Source organism: Scophthalmus maximus, chromosome 7 (assembly GCF_022379125.1).
Source record: "Scophthalmus maximus strain ysfricsl-2021 chromosome 7, ASM2237912v1, whole genome shotgun sequence".
Classification (NCBI taxonomy): domain Eukaryota; kingdom Metazoa; phylum Chordata; class Actinopteri; order Pleuronectiformes; family Scophthalmidae; genus Scophthalmus; species Scophthalmus maximus.
In genome coordinates, this window is record NC_061521.1 from 23,570,001 (window position 1) to 23,585,604 (window position 15,604).

The 15,604-nt window shown below is 44.4% G+C and overlaps 1 protein-coding gene across 5 annotated transcripts in view; it reads right to left on the minus strand.

The window, feature by feature from the left end:
- nlrc5 (NLR family, CARD domain containing 5) overlaps positions 1 to 15,604 on the minus strand; it is a 31,742-nt gene that overhangs the window by 15,587 nt on the left and 551 nt on the right. For 2 of the 5 annotated variants that reach the window (XM_035642120.2, XM_035642122.2), the window contains exons 2-25: positions 14,827 to 15,155; positions 13,541 to 13,630; positions 12,460 to 12,645; positions 11,642 to 11,796; positions 10,755 to 10,892; positions 9,508 to 9,823; positions 7,548 to 8,436; positions 6,991 to 7,141; positions 6,678 to 6,808; positions 5,563 to 5,773; positions 5,235 to 5,476; positions 4,285 to 4,368; positions 3,793 to 3,876; positions 3,609 to 3,692; positions 3,406 to 3,495; positions 3,228 to 3,278; positions 3,083 to 3,112; positions 2,696 to 2,779; positions 2,462 to 2,545; positions 2,102 to 2,191; positions 1,553 to 1,636; positions 1,085 to 1,168; positions 693 to 776; positions 228 to 317 (exon numbers count right to left, since the gene is read on the minus strand). In XM_035642120.2, coding sequence (XP_035498013.2) covers positions 228 to 317; positions 693 to 776; positions 1,085 to 1,168; positions 1,553 to 1,636; positions 2,102 to 2,191; positions 2,462 to 2,545; positions 2,696 to 2,779; positions 3,083 to 3,112; positions 3,228 to 3,278; positions 3,406 to 3,495; positions 3,609 to 3,692; positions 3,793 to 3,876; positions 4,285 to 4,368; positions 5,235 to 5,476; positions 5,563 to 5,773; positions 6,678 to 6,808; positions 6,991 to 7,141; positions 7,548 to 8,436; positions 9,508 to 9,823; positions 10,755 to 10,892; positions 11,642 to 11,796; positions 12,460 to 12,645; positions 13,541 to 13,630; positions 14,827 to 15,155 — 3,861 coding nt within the window. The remainder of the gene's footprint in view (positions 1 to 227; positions 318 to 692; positions 777 to 1,084; positions 1,169 to 1,552; positions 1,637 to 2,101; positions 2,192 to 2,461; positions 2,546 to 2,695; positions 2,780 to 3,082; positions 3,113 to 3,227; positions 3,279 to 3,405; positions 3,496 to 3,608; positions 3,693 to 3,792; positions 3,877 to 4,284; positions 4,369 to 5,234; positions 5,477 to 5,562; positions 5,774 to 6,677; positions 6,809 to 6,990; positions 7,142 to 7,547; positions 8,437 to 9,507; positions 9,824 to 10,754; positions 10,893 to 11,641; positions 11,797 to 12,459; positions 12,646 to 13,540; positions 13,631 to 14,826; positions 15,156 to 15,604) is intronic. The other 3 variants (XM_047333176.1, XM_035642121.2, XM_035642123.2) reach the window with 3 other exon arrangements.

Sequence of the window (15,604 nt, forward strand, 5' to 3'; positions counted from 1 at the left end):
AAAACCAACGAGACGCGGTCAGAGCCACGTCCGGCACGTTAAGACCGGCGCCTCCGCAGTCAGTTCCTCTCTATGCAAATTTATATGCATCTTTTTTTGCAATAAGCGGCCATTATTTGTGTTGTTCTGACAGCGTTAGCCAGCTGCCGCCGGTTAAGCTGGCGACTGGCCACGTTGACAGGTGTACCACTCTGTTGCCAGCGCCTGGAAAGTAAAACGGTGAGAACCTGATGTGAATCTCCGTCAGGTTGTCGCAGGAGCACAGAGCACCAGCCAACATCGTCACTCCCTCCACGCTGATGCCGTTGTCGCTGGCACTGAAACACACACACACACAGAGACACACACACACACACACACACACAGAGACACACACACAAACACAAGAAGGACATCATTTAGTTTTACATGTGCTATTTATGCTTGACAACTTACAACCGTAGAAGACGGCGTCAGCACATTTCAAGGTCGAGCTTCTGCCAACATAGCAAGATTAGATCAGCTCAGTCAAACAACAAGTACAACAGTTCCATGTTTCCGTCTAAAAAAAAGAAAACTATGGCACAAACTGATGCCACTTGTTTAGCTTAACCACACCAATACCGTTTTCATTTTTTACTTGTTTGGAGCAATTTTTTTAATCTTTTTAAAAAAAAAAAAGATGATTTCAAATGTCATGTGCAAAGCCTTACTCAATTTCCCGGATGTTGCCAAGATGAGGCAGGACGTCCAGCAGCTTCTTCAGACCGTTGTTTCCCAAACAGTTACTGGACAAACTGTCAAGAGAGAATGTGCCAGTATTGTCAGAGCCAAGAAAAACACACACGAGACGGAAATACGCAGCAGGAAACACACTAGTAACCTGCCTGAAAATATATAGATACATAGATTGAGGATCACTGCATTGGAGTGAAATGTAAACTGTATGGTCTGGTCTGATACATACATACATACATACATACATACATACATACATACATGGGAAAATGAGATGCAGACTACTTGCAGATATTCAATTTTAAGGTGTGTGAAGATGTTTTCAGATTGTGTGTGAGCTTCGAGCACGTCTGGGTGTGTGTCTTACTCCAGCACGGCGAGATCACAGGACGTCCCCAGACTCCTCAACACCCTCGTCAGGCCCGTGTGCAGCAGACCACAGCAGCCGAGACTGACAGAGGACGACAGCTGCATGTTTACCGTCATGATCGTCATCATCAACATGAACACCAGTCACACCATCTGCGTTATCGTCATGTCCCTTCAGATGAGCACGGACGAATGAATCCGTCTGTGATTTTACTTTTATCTCTGCATTTCAACCGACAACCACCATCCTGCTACAACGTTAATCATTAACCCAACTTCGCAGCTCAAAAGGCGACCAAGGATAAAAGCACACAGATGTAACACAGAAGCCAATCAGAGATGGAAAACTTTGCAAATGGCATTTCACAGAAAACTGCAGTGACTCGCGCTGAAACACACATACACATAGACACGGCCAAAACAATACTTCGCTCAGTAAAAAGTGAGTTAATGATTTGATACGTACCAGAGTGTTTTGGTGTTTGCGGGTCTTTTGCTCCCTCCAGAGAAAACGATAGACACAGGAACAGGATCTGGACTAGACTGTAGTCTGGAACATAAAGAAACATCCGGGGTAGGAGCATTTATGCATGTCTGCAGAGCTTCACAACAAATGGAATGTATCTATATAGCGCTTTTCTAGTCACATAGATCACTCAAAGCACTTTAGAGTAGAGTCACATTCACCCATTCACACAGCGCTGATAGTCACCGCGCGTTCTTCTGTCACATCCATACACTGTCGGAGGAGCCGTCTGAGGCAAGTTAGGGTTAAGTGTCTTGCCCCAAGGACACAACGGCATGTGGACTGGGGGAAGCTGGGATCGAACCGCCAACAGTCGGGTTGGTGGCCGAACGACCCCGCGTGCCGGGCCACAGCCGCCACGACCCAACACAAACGCCGGAACGCCGGAGGCGGACGTCGTACAATTCAAACATGAACTGACACAGGAGTCAGGAGAGTTGCAGACGGAATGGCAACAGGGAGCTCCTCACATTACAGGTGTGTTGGTACCTGATGTGCAGCTCCACCACCGCAGGATGTTTGGACAGCAGCGCCGTCAGAACCACCAAGTCGTCCACTGAAGAGCAGCTGTCGTTGAGACTGAGAAAAGACGAGCGATGACCGACAACCTGCCCACGTTCTTTGGTCTACAGATGCTCAACACTGTTTTTTTGTTGTTGTATTTTCTGATCATTAACTGTAAGAACATTTTTTAAGTATTTTTCATATTTTTCGATATCTAGGAATAATCTAGTTAAATTGCACATTACATAGCAATAACACGCCTTATATGCAGAGAAACCTGTAGCTTCATGTCAGTTTTATATCACGTGCTTTGTGGTGGATAGTTTGGCACAGATCCAGACTTACATGATTTTCTCGGTGACGTTGAACTTTGGCAAAAACTGAGTCAGCGTTTTTAGAACTTCCACATCCCACTGGCCTCCAGACAAACTAGAAACACACACACACACACACACACACACACACGCACAGGTTAATACAACTGTAAGTGACTTACACGCTGTTTCATTGTATTTAGTTGTGCATTGTTCTTCCTCGATCAGCGGTAAAGGGTATCACGCATTTCGAGAGGTTACTCACTCCAGGACAGACAGGGCAGGGCAACGCGCCAAGGATTTTACAACTTTCTGCATCTCAGGCTTGTTCCACTTCTGGTTCAACAAGCTGGAGAGGAAAGACGCCGAAAGATCAACCACGAGAACCAAAATTTTGGTTCAAACAGAGGGGAAACTGAGCTGATTGGTTGACGTCCGGGGCTCATTGTAATGATGCAGCAGTAACTCTGAGGGCACGGGTTCAGACGCTGTTTCTCACCAAGAGGAAATGTTTCAAAAAGAAAAGTCGGAGTAGACGCACTTTGCCAACAACCATAACTGAACTTCAAAGGTGGGAGCAAAGGTCTCCAAGGAGAATGGCCAAGTTTTGGAAAGTGGTAACCATGTGATGAGAATCTTAATGTAGTCTTACCTGACGGATGGTTCAGACTTTTTATGATGGCTGGACACAGGAACGAGTAATGAGAAGGGGAAACATAAGGCATCATTTCAGTAAGGTCAGTATTTATCTTTATGGTTTTATTAGTTTTATTTACCCGACCATAAAGCAAACTCACCTGTCCATATCGGAGTTTTGAGAGAAAGTCACCGTCACTTCCTTCATCGCACTGCAAAATAAAAAGTTGTGTAACAATTTTCAGACTTTGGAAAGTACGGTATGGTCTCGGTGATACATCCTGCAAAAATAAAGATGCCTGCAGTTGTGTGTGTGTGTGTGTGTGTGTGTGGTCATACTCTGCGTGAACACGCTGGATGTTGAAACATGACGACATTTTCCCGACGAGATAGTCCACTGTTGTCAGAGAGCTGTTGTTTCGACTCACCCTGCAAGTTGCACAGACGCAAGAAGAAACAAAAAATGTTGTGCACAGAAACTTTGGATCAAAAAGCCACAGATGAAAATTGAATTGAATTTATTGGATGAAAAAAATACACACATCACAGACGCCAGTCTCGGTAGTTTGGCGAAGATGTCGGCAACGTGTTTGATGCCTTCGTCTTTCAGGCTGTTGTCACTTAAACTTCCGACACAAAAACCAAAAGCTTGGCGTCAGATTTGTGTAATTTAATTTAGTGGTGAAATTAATGTTGTACATGAGAGACAGAAAACATACGACATACTTGATTTCAGTGATTTCTGGACACTTCTCCAGAGCGGACGCCAAACTCGCTGCTCCTGTGGCGGTCAGACTGGAACCGCAGAACCTTGAGGGGATATAGACAATCAGTCAATCACTAAAAATAATGATTATAATAATAATAAACCCAAATTATTCTGAACTTTTGCTTGACACGGTTGAACCAGCAACAAAACCTTTCAGTACTGCAATTCATTACAAAGGTTATAGGTGTAATAAAATATCAAATATAAATATTAGATTAAATTAAAAAAATTAAAAAATAAAAACATAATTCAGACATGTTGGAAATAATAAAGTGTGCAAAGGTAGAACATATTTTATTCTGAAATAATTTAACAGAGACTGTGATTCTTAAAATGAGACAAATAATTTTCTTATTATTTATTACATCATTGATTGCCATTTCAATTGACAACCTAAATATGCAAGTTGTGATCCAGACAGTTAAAGACAAAGCAGCGGAGAACCTTACTCCAGTTTTCTCAGGGTGGAGAATTCGGGCAAAACTGAGGACAGCTTCTCTGCAAACTTGTCGCCGTACTTGCGGCTGCGAAAACTTTAAAAACAACAACACACAAATGGTGAGAAAGAAGAAGGAGAACCGATCACAGCCTCCATGTGCGATCGGAAGCTGAAATTTGTCGGGACACAAAAGACACTTAAAAAATCGATAAGCTTCAATCTACTGAAGTTCACCTCCTACGTAGTTCATAGGACGATTATTGATGCTGCTGTGTTTATATCACCAGCTTAGTTTATTGTACAGTTATTAAGAAGGTGCCCCTGAACGGAGCTCCTCCCCCTCCCCGTCTGTGTGATACTGACACCGGAACCAAATGCACTAAGACCTTGAGATGTGCAGACTGAGACATGCTTCTTCCACCAGCTGGCTTGTTCACGTCATGTGCTTTGCACAACTCTGAGCTCTATTCCTTACGGGTAGAATCAGTGTGTGCACATTCAGCTCAGTTTGTGCCCTGGCCATGTGTCTCTTCCTCGGTCACCTCCTGCCTTGGTGGTTTTATTTTTGAGTTGACCTGTTTGTCACAGCAGGAGGTGCAGAGCAGAGGGGTTTTTTAACGGTATGCGGGACAGATGGCGGCAATCATCTGCGGAATTTCAAAGGAAACGCGGGGCGGAACTTTCCGAAGCCTCCGTGCGAATCCTCCTTAAACAGTCAAAAGGTTTTTTTTTAGATTCTTGACGGCTCAACACCACCTCCACGTCACCGTTCCTATCCATTACAGCGGCAGTTTTCGACTGCCCTTTTAAGTGCACCGCGCCTCTGGTCACAAAAATAGTTCCTCGCATTCCCTGTGTACTTTGACTTTGCACTCAACTGCGTACAACACACGATACATCTAAAATAGCAGCCGCAGTATTTGTCATTTTGATTTGAAATGTGATTTTGTGTCCGCCTACCTGAGGTGGTGAATGAACCGACACCTCGGCAGGACATCTAAACACTCCAGCTCCATGGAGCACGCTCCAAAGTCCAACCCAACGCCGCTATCGCCCACTGAGTTAACCACAAAAGCCAGGGCATCAATATCTTTGGGTAATAGCTGGATGTTGCGCAGCTCCAGCGTGGTTCTCGTGCCCACAACCTCCCGGGCCAGTTGGTGGTCCTGGCTCTCTTGGACACAGTGGCAAAGCTCTAGTATCTGGGGAATGTGTAAGAAGGGAGGATCAGAAGAGAGAAATGGCGGCCCGCTGTAGCCATACCAAGTTTCACTTGTGCGGATTCTACCTTGGGTCCAGTCAGGGCGTTGCTGTGGCACAGCTTGTTTAGCAGTTTCAGAACGAGGGCTTGTCTTTTTTGCACCCAACCGGCGCTGGCTAATTCACCTAAGGCCGGGGCGCAGTGTTGTGAAGCCAGACCGCACACGTACAGGTGCAGAGAGTCAGTGAAGACCGTCCGCTGGTCCGACTTGGTCGTCCAACGAGTTTTCAGGTTAAATCTGAGAGAACAATGAGGAAGAGCAGAGAGCGTCGTCATAGTGTTCTCATTAGTTTATTATCAAGGTGTGACGCCCACATTATTTTTCTGCTGCTCCTTGCTTCTCCGGCAAGATGAGACCAGTAAACATGATGTGGGAAAATAATGATCTGTTCCTTTTTTAAAACTCCTACAGGAGCAAACCAGTGACTCTGGAATCTAAGTGAACTTTTTGGTGATTGGATACTGTGAAATGATTCTTTGTTGGTCTGCCGGAAGGAAATGTGTGCGTCACTTTTCAACCGTCAGCAACATCCTGAGGTTCATGAGTTTGACATCGGCCTGACTGAATAAAAAGCAGACTTTCAGTCTGAGGTCTCTTGCACATTGACAGATGAGGCGGCAGCAGCAGCACCTCGATCAATGCTATTGGAATGGGGGAAAAAAGGAGACTGGTATTTATACTGTAGGCAAACACAAGAAGGAGTGACAGCTGACACTTGTGGTGCGTCACCCCCCACCCCCCCTCAACTGCTGTGTTCGGACTTCCTTTTAGGGAGACGGGTCATATATGTGTCCGTGGACTCAACTTACACGGCTCATCTTGCTTCGAGTTATTTCTGGAACACAGTCCGACTGTGTATGGTCAGAGCCTATGGCCCCTCTTCTGCTTCCATATCTGGATGTTCCAAAAAATGCCTCTAAACACAGTCATGATTTAGGAGACATTTGGGAATTTGGTTCATGTTTTAATAGAATTAAGCATTATTCCTCTTGTTATTGCAACGATATTTCAAGCTTAAGCTATGTGGCTCTGTTTGTATTAGACGAGTGTAAGCAGCACAGGTTTGAGTTCACCTGATATGATTTGCTTTAACATTTTGTTAATTTCGAACTTTATTGCATGAAAACATTTTCTGAATTACCTTTTCTTGAGCTGCGCGTCACTCACGTCAGCACTGGTCATGATCCTGAGCGCGGCCAAAAACTCCTGTACTGTCAGATGGATGAAGCAGTAGGCGCGGGCAAGCGTCCCACTCTCGAGTCTGAGCTCCACCTTCGGAGAGGACGGGGACAAAAACGCATCGTTTATCGTGACTTGTGCGCTGTGAAGCACCGAGTGTGAACCAAGTCGTGACTCAAAGGAAGTGGGCCGGTGGCCAAACACACCTCCATTAACAACAAGCATCGGCTTCTGAGTTTACGCACCCACAGATATGAACATTCACCATGTCTGACCTGTGAGAGCAGCCCTGTCCTGATGGAAAAGTCCAAAACACTGCGAGGGATATCCTCTTCCAAGAAGAGGATCTTGCTCTTCTCTAAACCTCTCCAGGCCAGTTGACTTAGCTCACATATTTCAGATCGGTACCAGCTCAGGGTGGACGGCCTGCAGAAAAAAAAGTTTTACAAATTAATTTTTTATCTAATCCTAATTTAACCAACATCATTTGTGCATGATGTAATCAAATGAAGAAAGTGAAAACTTGGTTCAAACGGAGAAGTAACTATGAGACATGAAGATATTATAGGTAACCACATATATATTAAAGTATTTATTAGTCTCATATTTATTGGTTGTGTGTTTTGTTGGATTTTAAACAAGAATTTCCCTCCAATTTTCATCACACTATTTCTAAACAGTCATTCTATTCTATTCTATTCTTAGTGTTTTTCTTATCTACCCTGTTTGTATTACAGTAAGATGAACTCCTACTTTTTTTATTTAAGACTAATTGAAAATGTGTGTGTCACATATTGGTGGTGTAAAAACGGTATTAATGCTCGATCGATACCTGTGTGGAGGTTTCGAGGTCTTCGCCTTGCCAGTTTTTCCTCCTTTAGCAGAATTGCGGCTCAGAAATGCACAGAGAACATTGAGGTAGACCTGGCTGAGAGTGGAGGGTATCTGGACCTGGCTGAGAGTGGAGGGTATCTGGACCTGGGTGAGAGTGGAGGGTATCTGGACCGGGGTGAGGGTGGAGGGTATCTGGACCTGGCTGAGAGTGGAGGGTATCTGGACCTGGCTGAGAGTGGAGGGTATCTGGACCTGGGTGAGAGTGGAGGGTATCTGGACCAGGGTGAGGGTGGAGGGTATCTGGACCTGGCTGAGAGTGGAGGGTGTCTGGACCTGGCTGAGGGTGGAGGGTTTCTGGACCTGGGTGAGAGTGGAGGGTATCTGGACCAGGGTGAGGGTGGAGGGTATCTGGACCTGGCTGAGAGTGGAGGGTATCTGGACCTGGCTGAGAGTGGAGGGTATCTGGACCTGGCTGAGAGTGGAGGGTATCTGGACCTGGCTGAGAGTGGAGGGTATCTGGACCTGGCTGAGAGTGGAGGGTGTCTGGACCTGGGTGAGAGTGGAGGGTATCTGGACCGGGGTGAGGGTGGAGGGTATCTGGACCTGAGTTCTTCCATTTGTCCCGTCCGTTATCAAGTCTTCACCGCTCTCTTTCCTTTCTCCTGCAATCTGCACACCTTCCGGTTTCTTTTCGGCGTCTTTTCCTCTCGTCTCACCACCCCTGTCTTGTACTTTTGCCCCCCCCTCTTTCTCTTCCAGCAGCAGATGCTTCAGACAGATGCAGCAGATGTTGCAGAGGGCTGGGAGGCATGACATGGCGAGGAGGTGTTGACTGGAAAGGAGGAGATCTGCCGCCTGCCCCCCGAAGGCTCTGTTTGCTGAATCACCTTTGGAGATGAGATATAAACAAGTTAAAGTCCATTGATTCAACCTCTTCTGAAACACTGTGTAGCCATGTTCTGCCTGCCCCTCTGAGTATTGTTGCATCTGGTGCAATTTGCAACTTCAAACTGTCACTTTCACTTGCACTGGGGGAGAAGGAAATTGCATTGTACGAGTATGACTCATATCAGTCGCCTCAACACTAACTTTCATTTTTTGTTTTGGAGTCCATACTAAGACAAACTTCACCAAGTTTTTACACCAATTATTGAGTCCACGATATATACATTATGTCACAATCAGTGCATGAATTATTGAGTTTTGGTTGTGTTTGAATTGTGTTTCGCTAGGTCACAATGACCTTTGATCGGCAAAAATCGAATCAGTTCATCTTTGAGTTCGAGGGGAACCTTTGTGCCAAATTTGAAGATATTCCTTCAAAGCGTTACCTGAGATATTGCCAAATGCGCGAAGGCATAAGACAGAGACGTGGACGTTAAGTCACAGGTGAGAGTGAGACAGAGAGACAACACAGTGACACACACACACACACACACCCACACACACACACACACACACACAGACTGTCTGTCTGTCTCTGTGTGTGTGTGTGTGTGTGTGTGTGTGTGTGTGTGTGTGTGTGTGTGTGTGTGTGTGTGTAGAGAGGCTGCCTGTGTGTGATAAAACGTTACATAACGTTATCTCCACTGGACAAACGGTTTAATTTACAACCGACTTGTGCTGCAGGATGTTTGTTACTTTTAGACTGGGAGTGTTCACAATTTGAGAGAATCTTTTACTCCCGTTGTAAAACTCCTCTGAAGATACGGAAGGTTTGAAAGAGGAGTAAAGGAAGCCATTCATGTAAAAATGGAGAAACCATCCCTCAACAGAGGAGAAGGTCTGTGACACCATCTTCCTCCCAATCCAAAAAAAGTCCAGTTCCTCTTGATTCAACGCCCTGCTGGATGCCCAGGAGCCTACGCTTCCCCCTAATCAACCCAACAATGTGTTAATCCGCTCCAGGTACAAAACTGGAGAACACTTGATGTTGAACAGGAGGAGGACATTTTTACCTTTGACTCCAAAGAAGTCGTCCACATAGTCCTTGATCTCCTGGCTGTCCCACCCCAGCAGCTGCCCCACTTTATCAGACACGCCCTCCAAATCCATGACGTCACGTACGCGACAGGTGACCAGCACAGTGCATCCCGGAAGAAGCTGACGATTCAACAGCCCTGAGATGAGGTCGGCCACTGGCAGCGGCTTTTCTGGGTCCAGCCGTTCTCCCTGCACCTCTGGTCCGGAGAGTTTGCTGTAAAACTCATCGTAGCCGTCGAGCACCCAACAGCTTTGCGCTGGATTGGACAGGAGGTAATCCACGATAGCTCTCTGGCCGAACGCAGAACATGTGTAGGACAAAGAACGACAGGAAAAAAACGATCAGTTCACCCTAATGAAAAGTATCAGTGGCATTGATTTGTTAGTAACAGTTGTTTATAACACAAAAGTGTGGTCTTCAAGTAACACCAAACACCACAGCGACTTCATTCAACTTCTGAACCTGAATTCTTTGGAGAATTTAGAGTTTTACAGATAGGAACAAGTCCTGGCGCCACACATTTTTACAAATACTGTCCCTTACATGGCCTGCGCATTTCATTAAGGGACTTACTGATAATGCATTTATTATAATAATGTCATCAGCTGATTTAAGATGCCCGGGTTAAGTAATACATATGGTAGATATATCTCCCAACGTCAACATTTTTCCAGTCCCAGCCAGTGGAATTAGTTGCATGACGTACTCCACATTTATTAATGTCTGTGTCCACTAATTGTCGAATGATAGGAAAAAAAGCCAAATAAAATTCTTAGAAAAAAAGCTACTTTCACATTTAACCAAGTGTCAACCCACCGTGACGTCACTCTTTGGTTTGTGAACCGCCGCATTGAAGAAAAAGTTTTCGCCTTTTGACCAGCGGCATGTTGGTTTTCTTTGCAACCGAGAGCTCGTCCACTCCACGCCCACCTACACTTGCAACCATGCGCCGATTGGACGGTTCCGGCTGTCAATCACGCTGTAGCCATGCTCCAATATTAGTAAGGTCATAGACTTCTATAGAAACTGACTTCTTTTTGCAACCAGTGGAGTCGCCCTCTGCTGGTGATTCCAGAGAATACAGGCTTCAGGGACTTCCGCGTTGGCTTCATTTTCCAGACCCGGTGACTAGGTCCATTTTTCATATACAGTCTATACATTTAACATGAGAAAAGTCCTAATGTAAGAAGGCACTGTTCTAGTAACGCTACAGGCATATACCTTTACGTCGTCGTCGTCTTCCCCTTTGGGAGGGAGGTAGTGTCGGAATAGCAGCTCAGACAGGGACAGAGGGCTGGACAGTAGATTGAGCAGACGAAACTCCAGCAGGACAAACAGGTACGACGAAGGGACTGGGCCCTGGATGACAGAAGAGCGTGAGGGCAATGAATCACAGGCAAAGGGGAGAAAATAATACTGTCCAATAAGGAAAAAATTCCAAATTCCAATTCCAAAATACAACAAATCCTGTTCTCATTGTGCGTGCTGTCTGAAGCTTAAAAGACAGCTGACAGCTCTGCATTTGGAAAATATCACGTTGTGTTTTGTGTATTGTCTCAAATGTCTAGTTCCTGCATCTAGCATCTAGTTCCTGCAGGTTTTGCATTTTTTTCGTATGCTTGTAAAAAAAATTGCTTGCATATGCAGCCTGGAGCCATGTTTGGGCGACCAATACAGTACAGTGTCATCACATAATTTTCTTAAAGGCAGTGATGATCGCCAACATCTAAAAACTGACTTTGCAAATTGGTGAATTTTTTGGGAGCTGCCATGTATTTGTTTGTGCTGGTTCCTTATGAGTTAAGTTGCTCATAATGTTGTGTGTCAAAATAAAAATGGTTTCCTGTTGACACATTTTGCCCTGACTCAACAAGCTGTGTAACATAAATGAAGTGGTGCAGTTCCCACTTGATGGCAGATATCAGAAACCTATATATACTTTTGTTTCATTACCCCAAAGATGAGAAAATATAAACTTTTCACTTGTTGTTTTTTTCAGTAGCTGATTCTTCCCATTAAAAAATAATAGTAACGTTTTTATCTGCCCAACAACAATCCATCACATCAGCACACTTTATCCCTCGCGATGCAAATATTTTTGAACTTACAAGTCCATGTGCCCACTGCTGCCCCAAGCAAGACATCAGCAGAGTTTTCCCCGATCCAGCCGGGCCAGCGACGACCGTGACCTTTCCTGCACATCCTTGGAGGAAAGTCTCCAGCGTCACTCTCGACTCCAAAGAGCCAAAATCCCCATCAGGCTCTGAGTTTAGTGAAAGACGTGTGTTTAGTTAGTGCACAACAGAATTTAATAATGCACATGTCATGGAAGCTTTATGTCTTGCGACCAAGTATTAGAGCCACTTAAAGAGAAAACATAGGGAATAACAATGTAATATTACAAGAATTAAGTCAAAAGTTTAGGAGAATGAAGTTGTAATTTGAGGCGCCGTGTCATTTTAGAGGGGGGATATCAGAAGACCAGCCTGTCGCTGACGTTAAAATGAGGAACGTGGAGCAACTCGTTTAGTTATACTTTAGAGTAGGATTCACAAATGACAAAATACTTAATCTTACAGTACATCAGCATCACAGTATCAGGACTTCGAATTTTTCTCATTAAATTACAACTTTATTCTTCTAATATTATAACTTTTTTCTCAATTACGATTTTATTCTAATAATGATAAAACCTTTTTCTTGACATGTCAGAATTTTTTTTTCCCCTCAATATGGCCCTAATACTCCTAAAACTTTTTTTCTTGGTTGCGTGTTATTTTCCTCTTTCACCCTGTTAATGTTTTTAGTTTTTTTTCATTCTATAAACCACACGAACATATAGTGTACATATTTCTGTGTTCAACTGAAAATCAGACCACAAGCAGGCACTCGGTGTACAATAGTAGGAAGAGGAAGTCATGCTGACCCGGGGTTCTGCTCCCTCTGTCCGTCGGCCCCGGGGTCTGGTCAGGTCTGTCCCTGCCTCTGTTGGCTGTTCTCGGGTTGACCCACACGTTCTCCAGCTGGACCTCCTTCACCAGGGCCCCGCTCAGTCGCTCCCACCTCCTCAGCAGCGAACGCGTCACTGCACCAATGTAGTGCTCCCAGTGGTCTGTAGATAGAGCACATCCAAAGACAAAACACCCCAGAGTATTGGTAGAGGGCCGTTTCTTTGAGGAAGAAGTCACGTGAAGTTGCTTTGTTGACACAACAATTTGAAAAGTCCCTTTACAAGAACTGTCATTATTTAGGGTTGGAACCATCTGCGAGTTTTTTTCTGACAAATAAAATCCCTCATAAAATCCAAACCACTTATCTAACAAAAGCAAAATGAAATGGTTTTTTTAAGTGCCTCTCAAGAACTGGTTTTGGATCGCACACACCTCATCACGAGCACTTGGTTGGCCCTGGTAATTTATTGCCCAGTAAAAGGAGAATAGTTCACATTCCTGAGTTTACTCCCACACTCAACCACCTGCTGTGGAACGAAAGCTTCCAATTGACTTTCTCTTTTGGTTTTTACTACGTAGGCAAACTCGGTTAGCAGTTTTATGGTGACGTCTTGATGTTGGTGCCTATAGCAACACGTGCTACTGCTGTTGATATGTCATCACCTATTTCTGCTGCTGTATGTCACAGGGTATGAAAGGTGCATGCAAAACGATTAACCTTAATGACGTGCATAGTAAGTACTGGATAAAAATCTCCAAAAAATGTTAAATGGCAGCTCGTGACACACGCAATCTCTGACTCTGCGGATTTAGTTCATAGACGTCACATGTTTAAAAAGAAAATCACGAAACAAACTTCACTAAGTTGTCTAGGGTTGCGCTCACTGTGCTCAGTTTAGGGCGTAGGTGGATTTATTTTTTATTGCTTACTACAGCATGGTTCTGGTTCTGCAACACTATATTCAATTCTGTACATAATTCAATGAGCAGGTAGGTTTGTGCGTGTGAATGAAGCTGCAGTGGAACAAGGGGGAAGTGTTGTGTGTAAAGTTCTACCAATCCGTGGCCGTTTGACGAGCTGCAGCTCTGAACGCGGCGATGGCGGCTCTTCCTTCGTCACACCAGGACTAGGATTTTCACAAACATCTGCAGTTCAGAAAAAAACCCCACATACAAGACATCAGATACTGGGCAAATACTATAGACAATACACAAAAAGAGGCTAATGCTACTGCACTGAAAGAGTTTTGAATATTTTGTAACTACAATTTTTAGGCGCTCACTTTCGGTTTTCTTATTCACGGGGATTCCCAAAGAGACCCAACAGAGAAAAGAAAGTGATACGATTTACTGACTATTGCGATGTGGAGCATTTTACTGTCAACCAAATAAAGAGCATGGAATAATGTAGAATTTAAAGAAATTAAGGAACTCCTTTAACCTGTCTCCCTAAAGAAAGAAGACTGGTGATTGACTGTAAAACATTTACAGATGAGAGAGATTCAGTTGCAATAATGACAAAAAAATTATTATTATAGATACATTTTTTTTTATAAAGACATGAAAAATAATGGGTAAACAATGATCAGGAATCTCTATCATTGAATCTATCTAATCTATCTGTATCTAATTTGTGCAATCCCCCTGGAAAACCCCATTTTCTTCGGAGAGCTGGTGTGTGTGTGTGCTCAATATGCAAAGAGCAGCACCAAGTCAACAACAATACAATACTGAATAAAAGAAAAGAAAACTATCGAATATCCTCTTTACACACAGACACACGTGCAAGCAGGAGCTCGCACACGGCAGACGAGGAGGAGGGCAAACGTCAACAAACGTTTTCTTTCCTCCTCGGAGAAACCGGTTCTGCGGCAAAAAAATTGTATTTTGGCATCGACTGAACGGCCGAATATCAAGTCATTCGGGTAGAAGGGGCAGGTTTTTGTGACTAGTATGAGTTAGTATTTGACAAAAGTACAGTGCATCTGGGACTTTTATTTTGTCCACTGCAAAATAAAGACCCCGGCATTTCCACTTGACTGCACTGATCCCTGTGCTGTAATGTAACACCATTACATTTCCATCTGTAGCCACAAGAAGAAAAACCCACTTCAACCCACTTAGGGGAATATAGCCACAATTTCTGCCTTGCGTCGTTTTTGTTAAATGACACTTTTACAACTCATAGACATTCATTTTTATTTCATATCACCCCCATTTGTTTCCTCCTCTCAAAAGGACCATTGCTGCTGTGTATTACAGTCGGTTCAGGCCTGCGTGTAGGCCGCCTCAACACTGACAGATGCTCTCATAGAGTGAACGGTGCTTCATTTCATACTCACTGTTTGCATATCCGGCCACTGACATGAGTCTGGACTCCAGGCGCATGGGGATATTCTCGCACAGGAGGCACATGCTTTGGAGGAAGTTGCGGCAGTCTGCTGCGTTGGCCTCGCTGAAATACTCCAACATGGCTTTGACAGTGGCCGCCACCGGCTGGTCGCTGATGTCCCACGCAGAACCGCTGGGCATCATTTGGCACAACTCCCCTATGACGGTGGGCGGCTGACCGCTGAGGATGTGGCACAGTTCCAGGGTTTCCTGAGCCAAGACGGAGTTCACGTTTTCGTCGTCGGGGTCGACGTCACCATCCATGGTCAGACTCCATTGGCTGATGTGCAAAAAGAGCAAACATTAAAAACACAAGCCCCCCCACAAAAAAATCACGCAGTAGCTTTTTCTCGCACATGATCAGCTTTAGCTGAGGAAGAATCTGCAACATGAATAAGCAACACCGATTCAAACTAAAAGGTGGCTAGTGGCTATTATTCAGGAAATTGTAACCATAAACACACACACACGCACACACACACACATAACTATCATCATCATGATCATCAACAACTGGAAACTACAGTTTCCTGTGCAACCGATGCAGGGGAATTTCCTTCCTTTGTAGATCCAGATATATATCCAGATATCCATATATATATATCCATATTTTTTTATTTTTTTTATTTATCCCATTTTAGGATGACTTTGCAAAACCTGTTTAGGGACTAAGGCTTCAAAATTGCCGCCTGGCTATAGTTCTGGCACTTTCAGAGCAGCGTTCCTTCA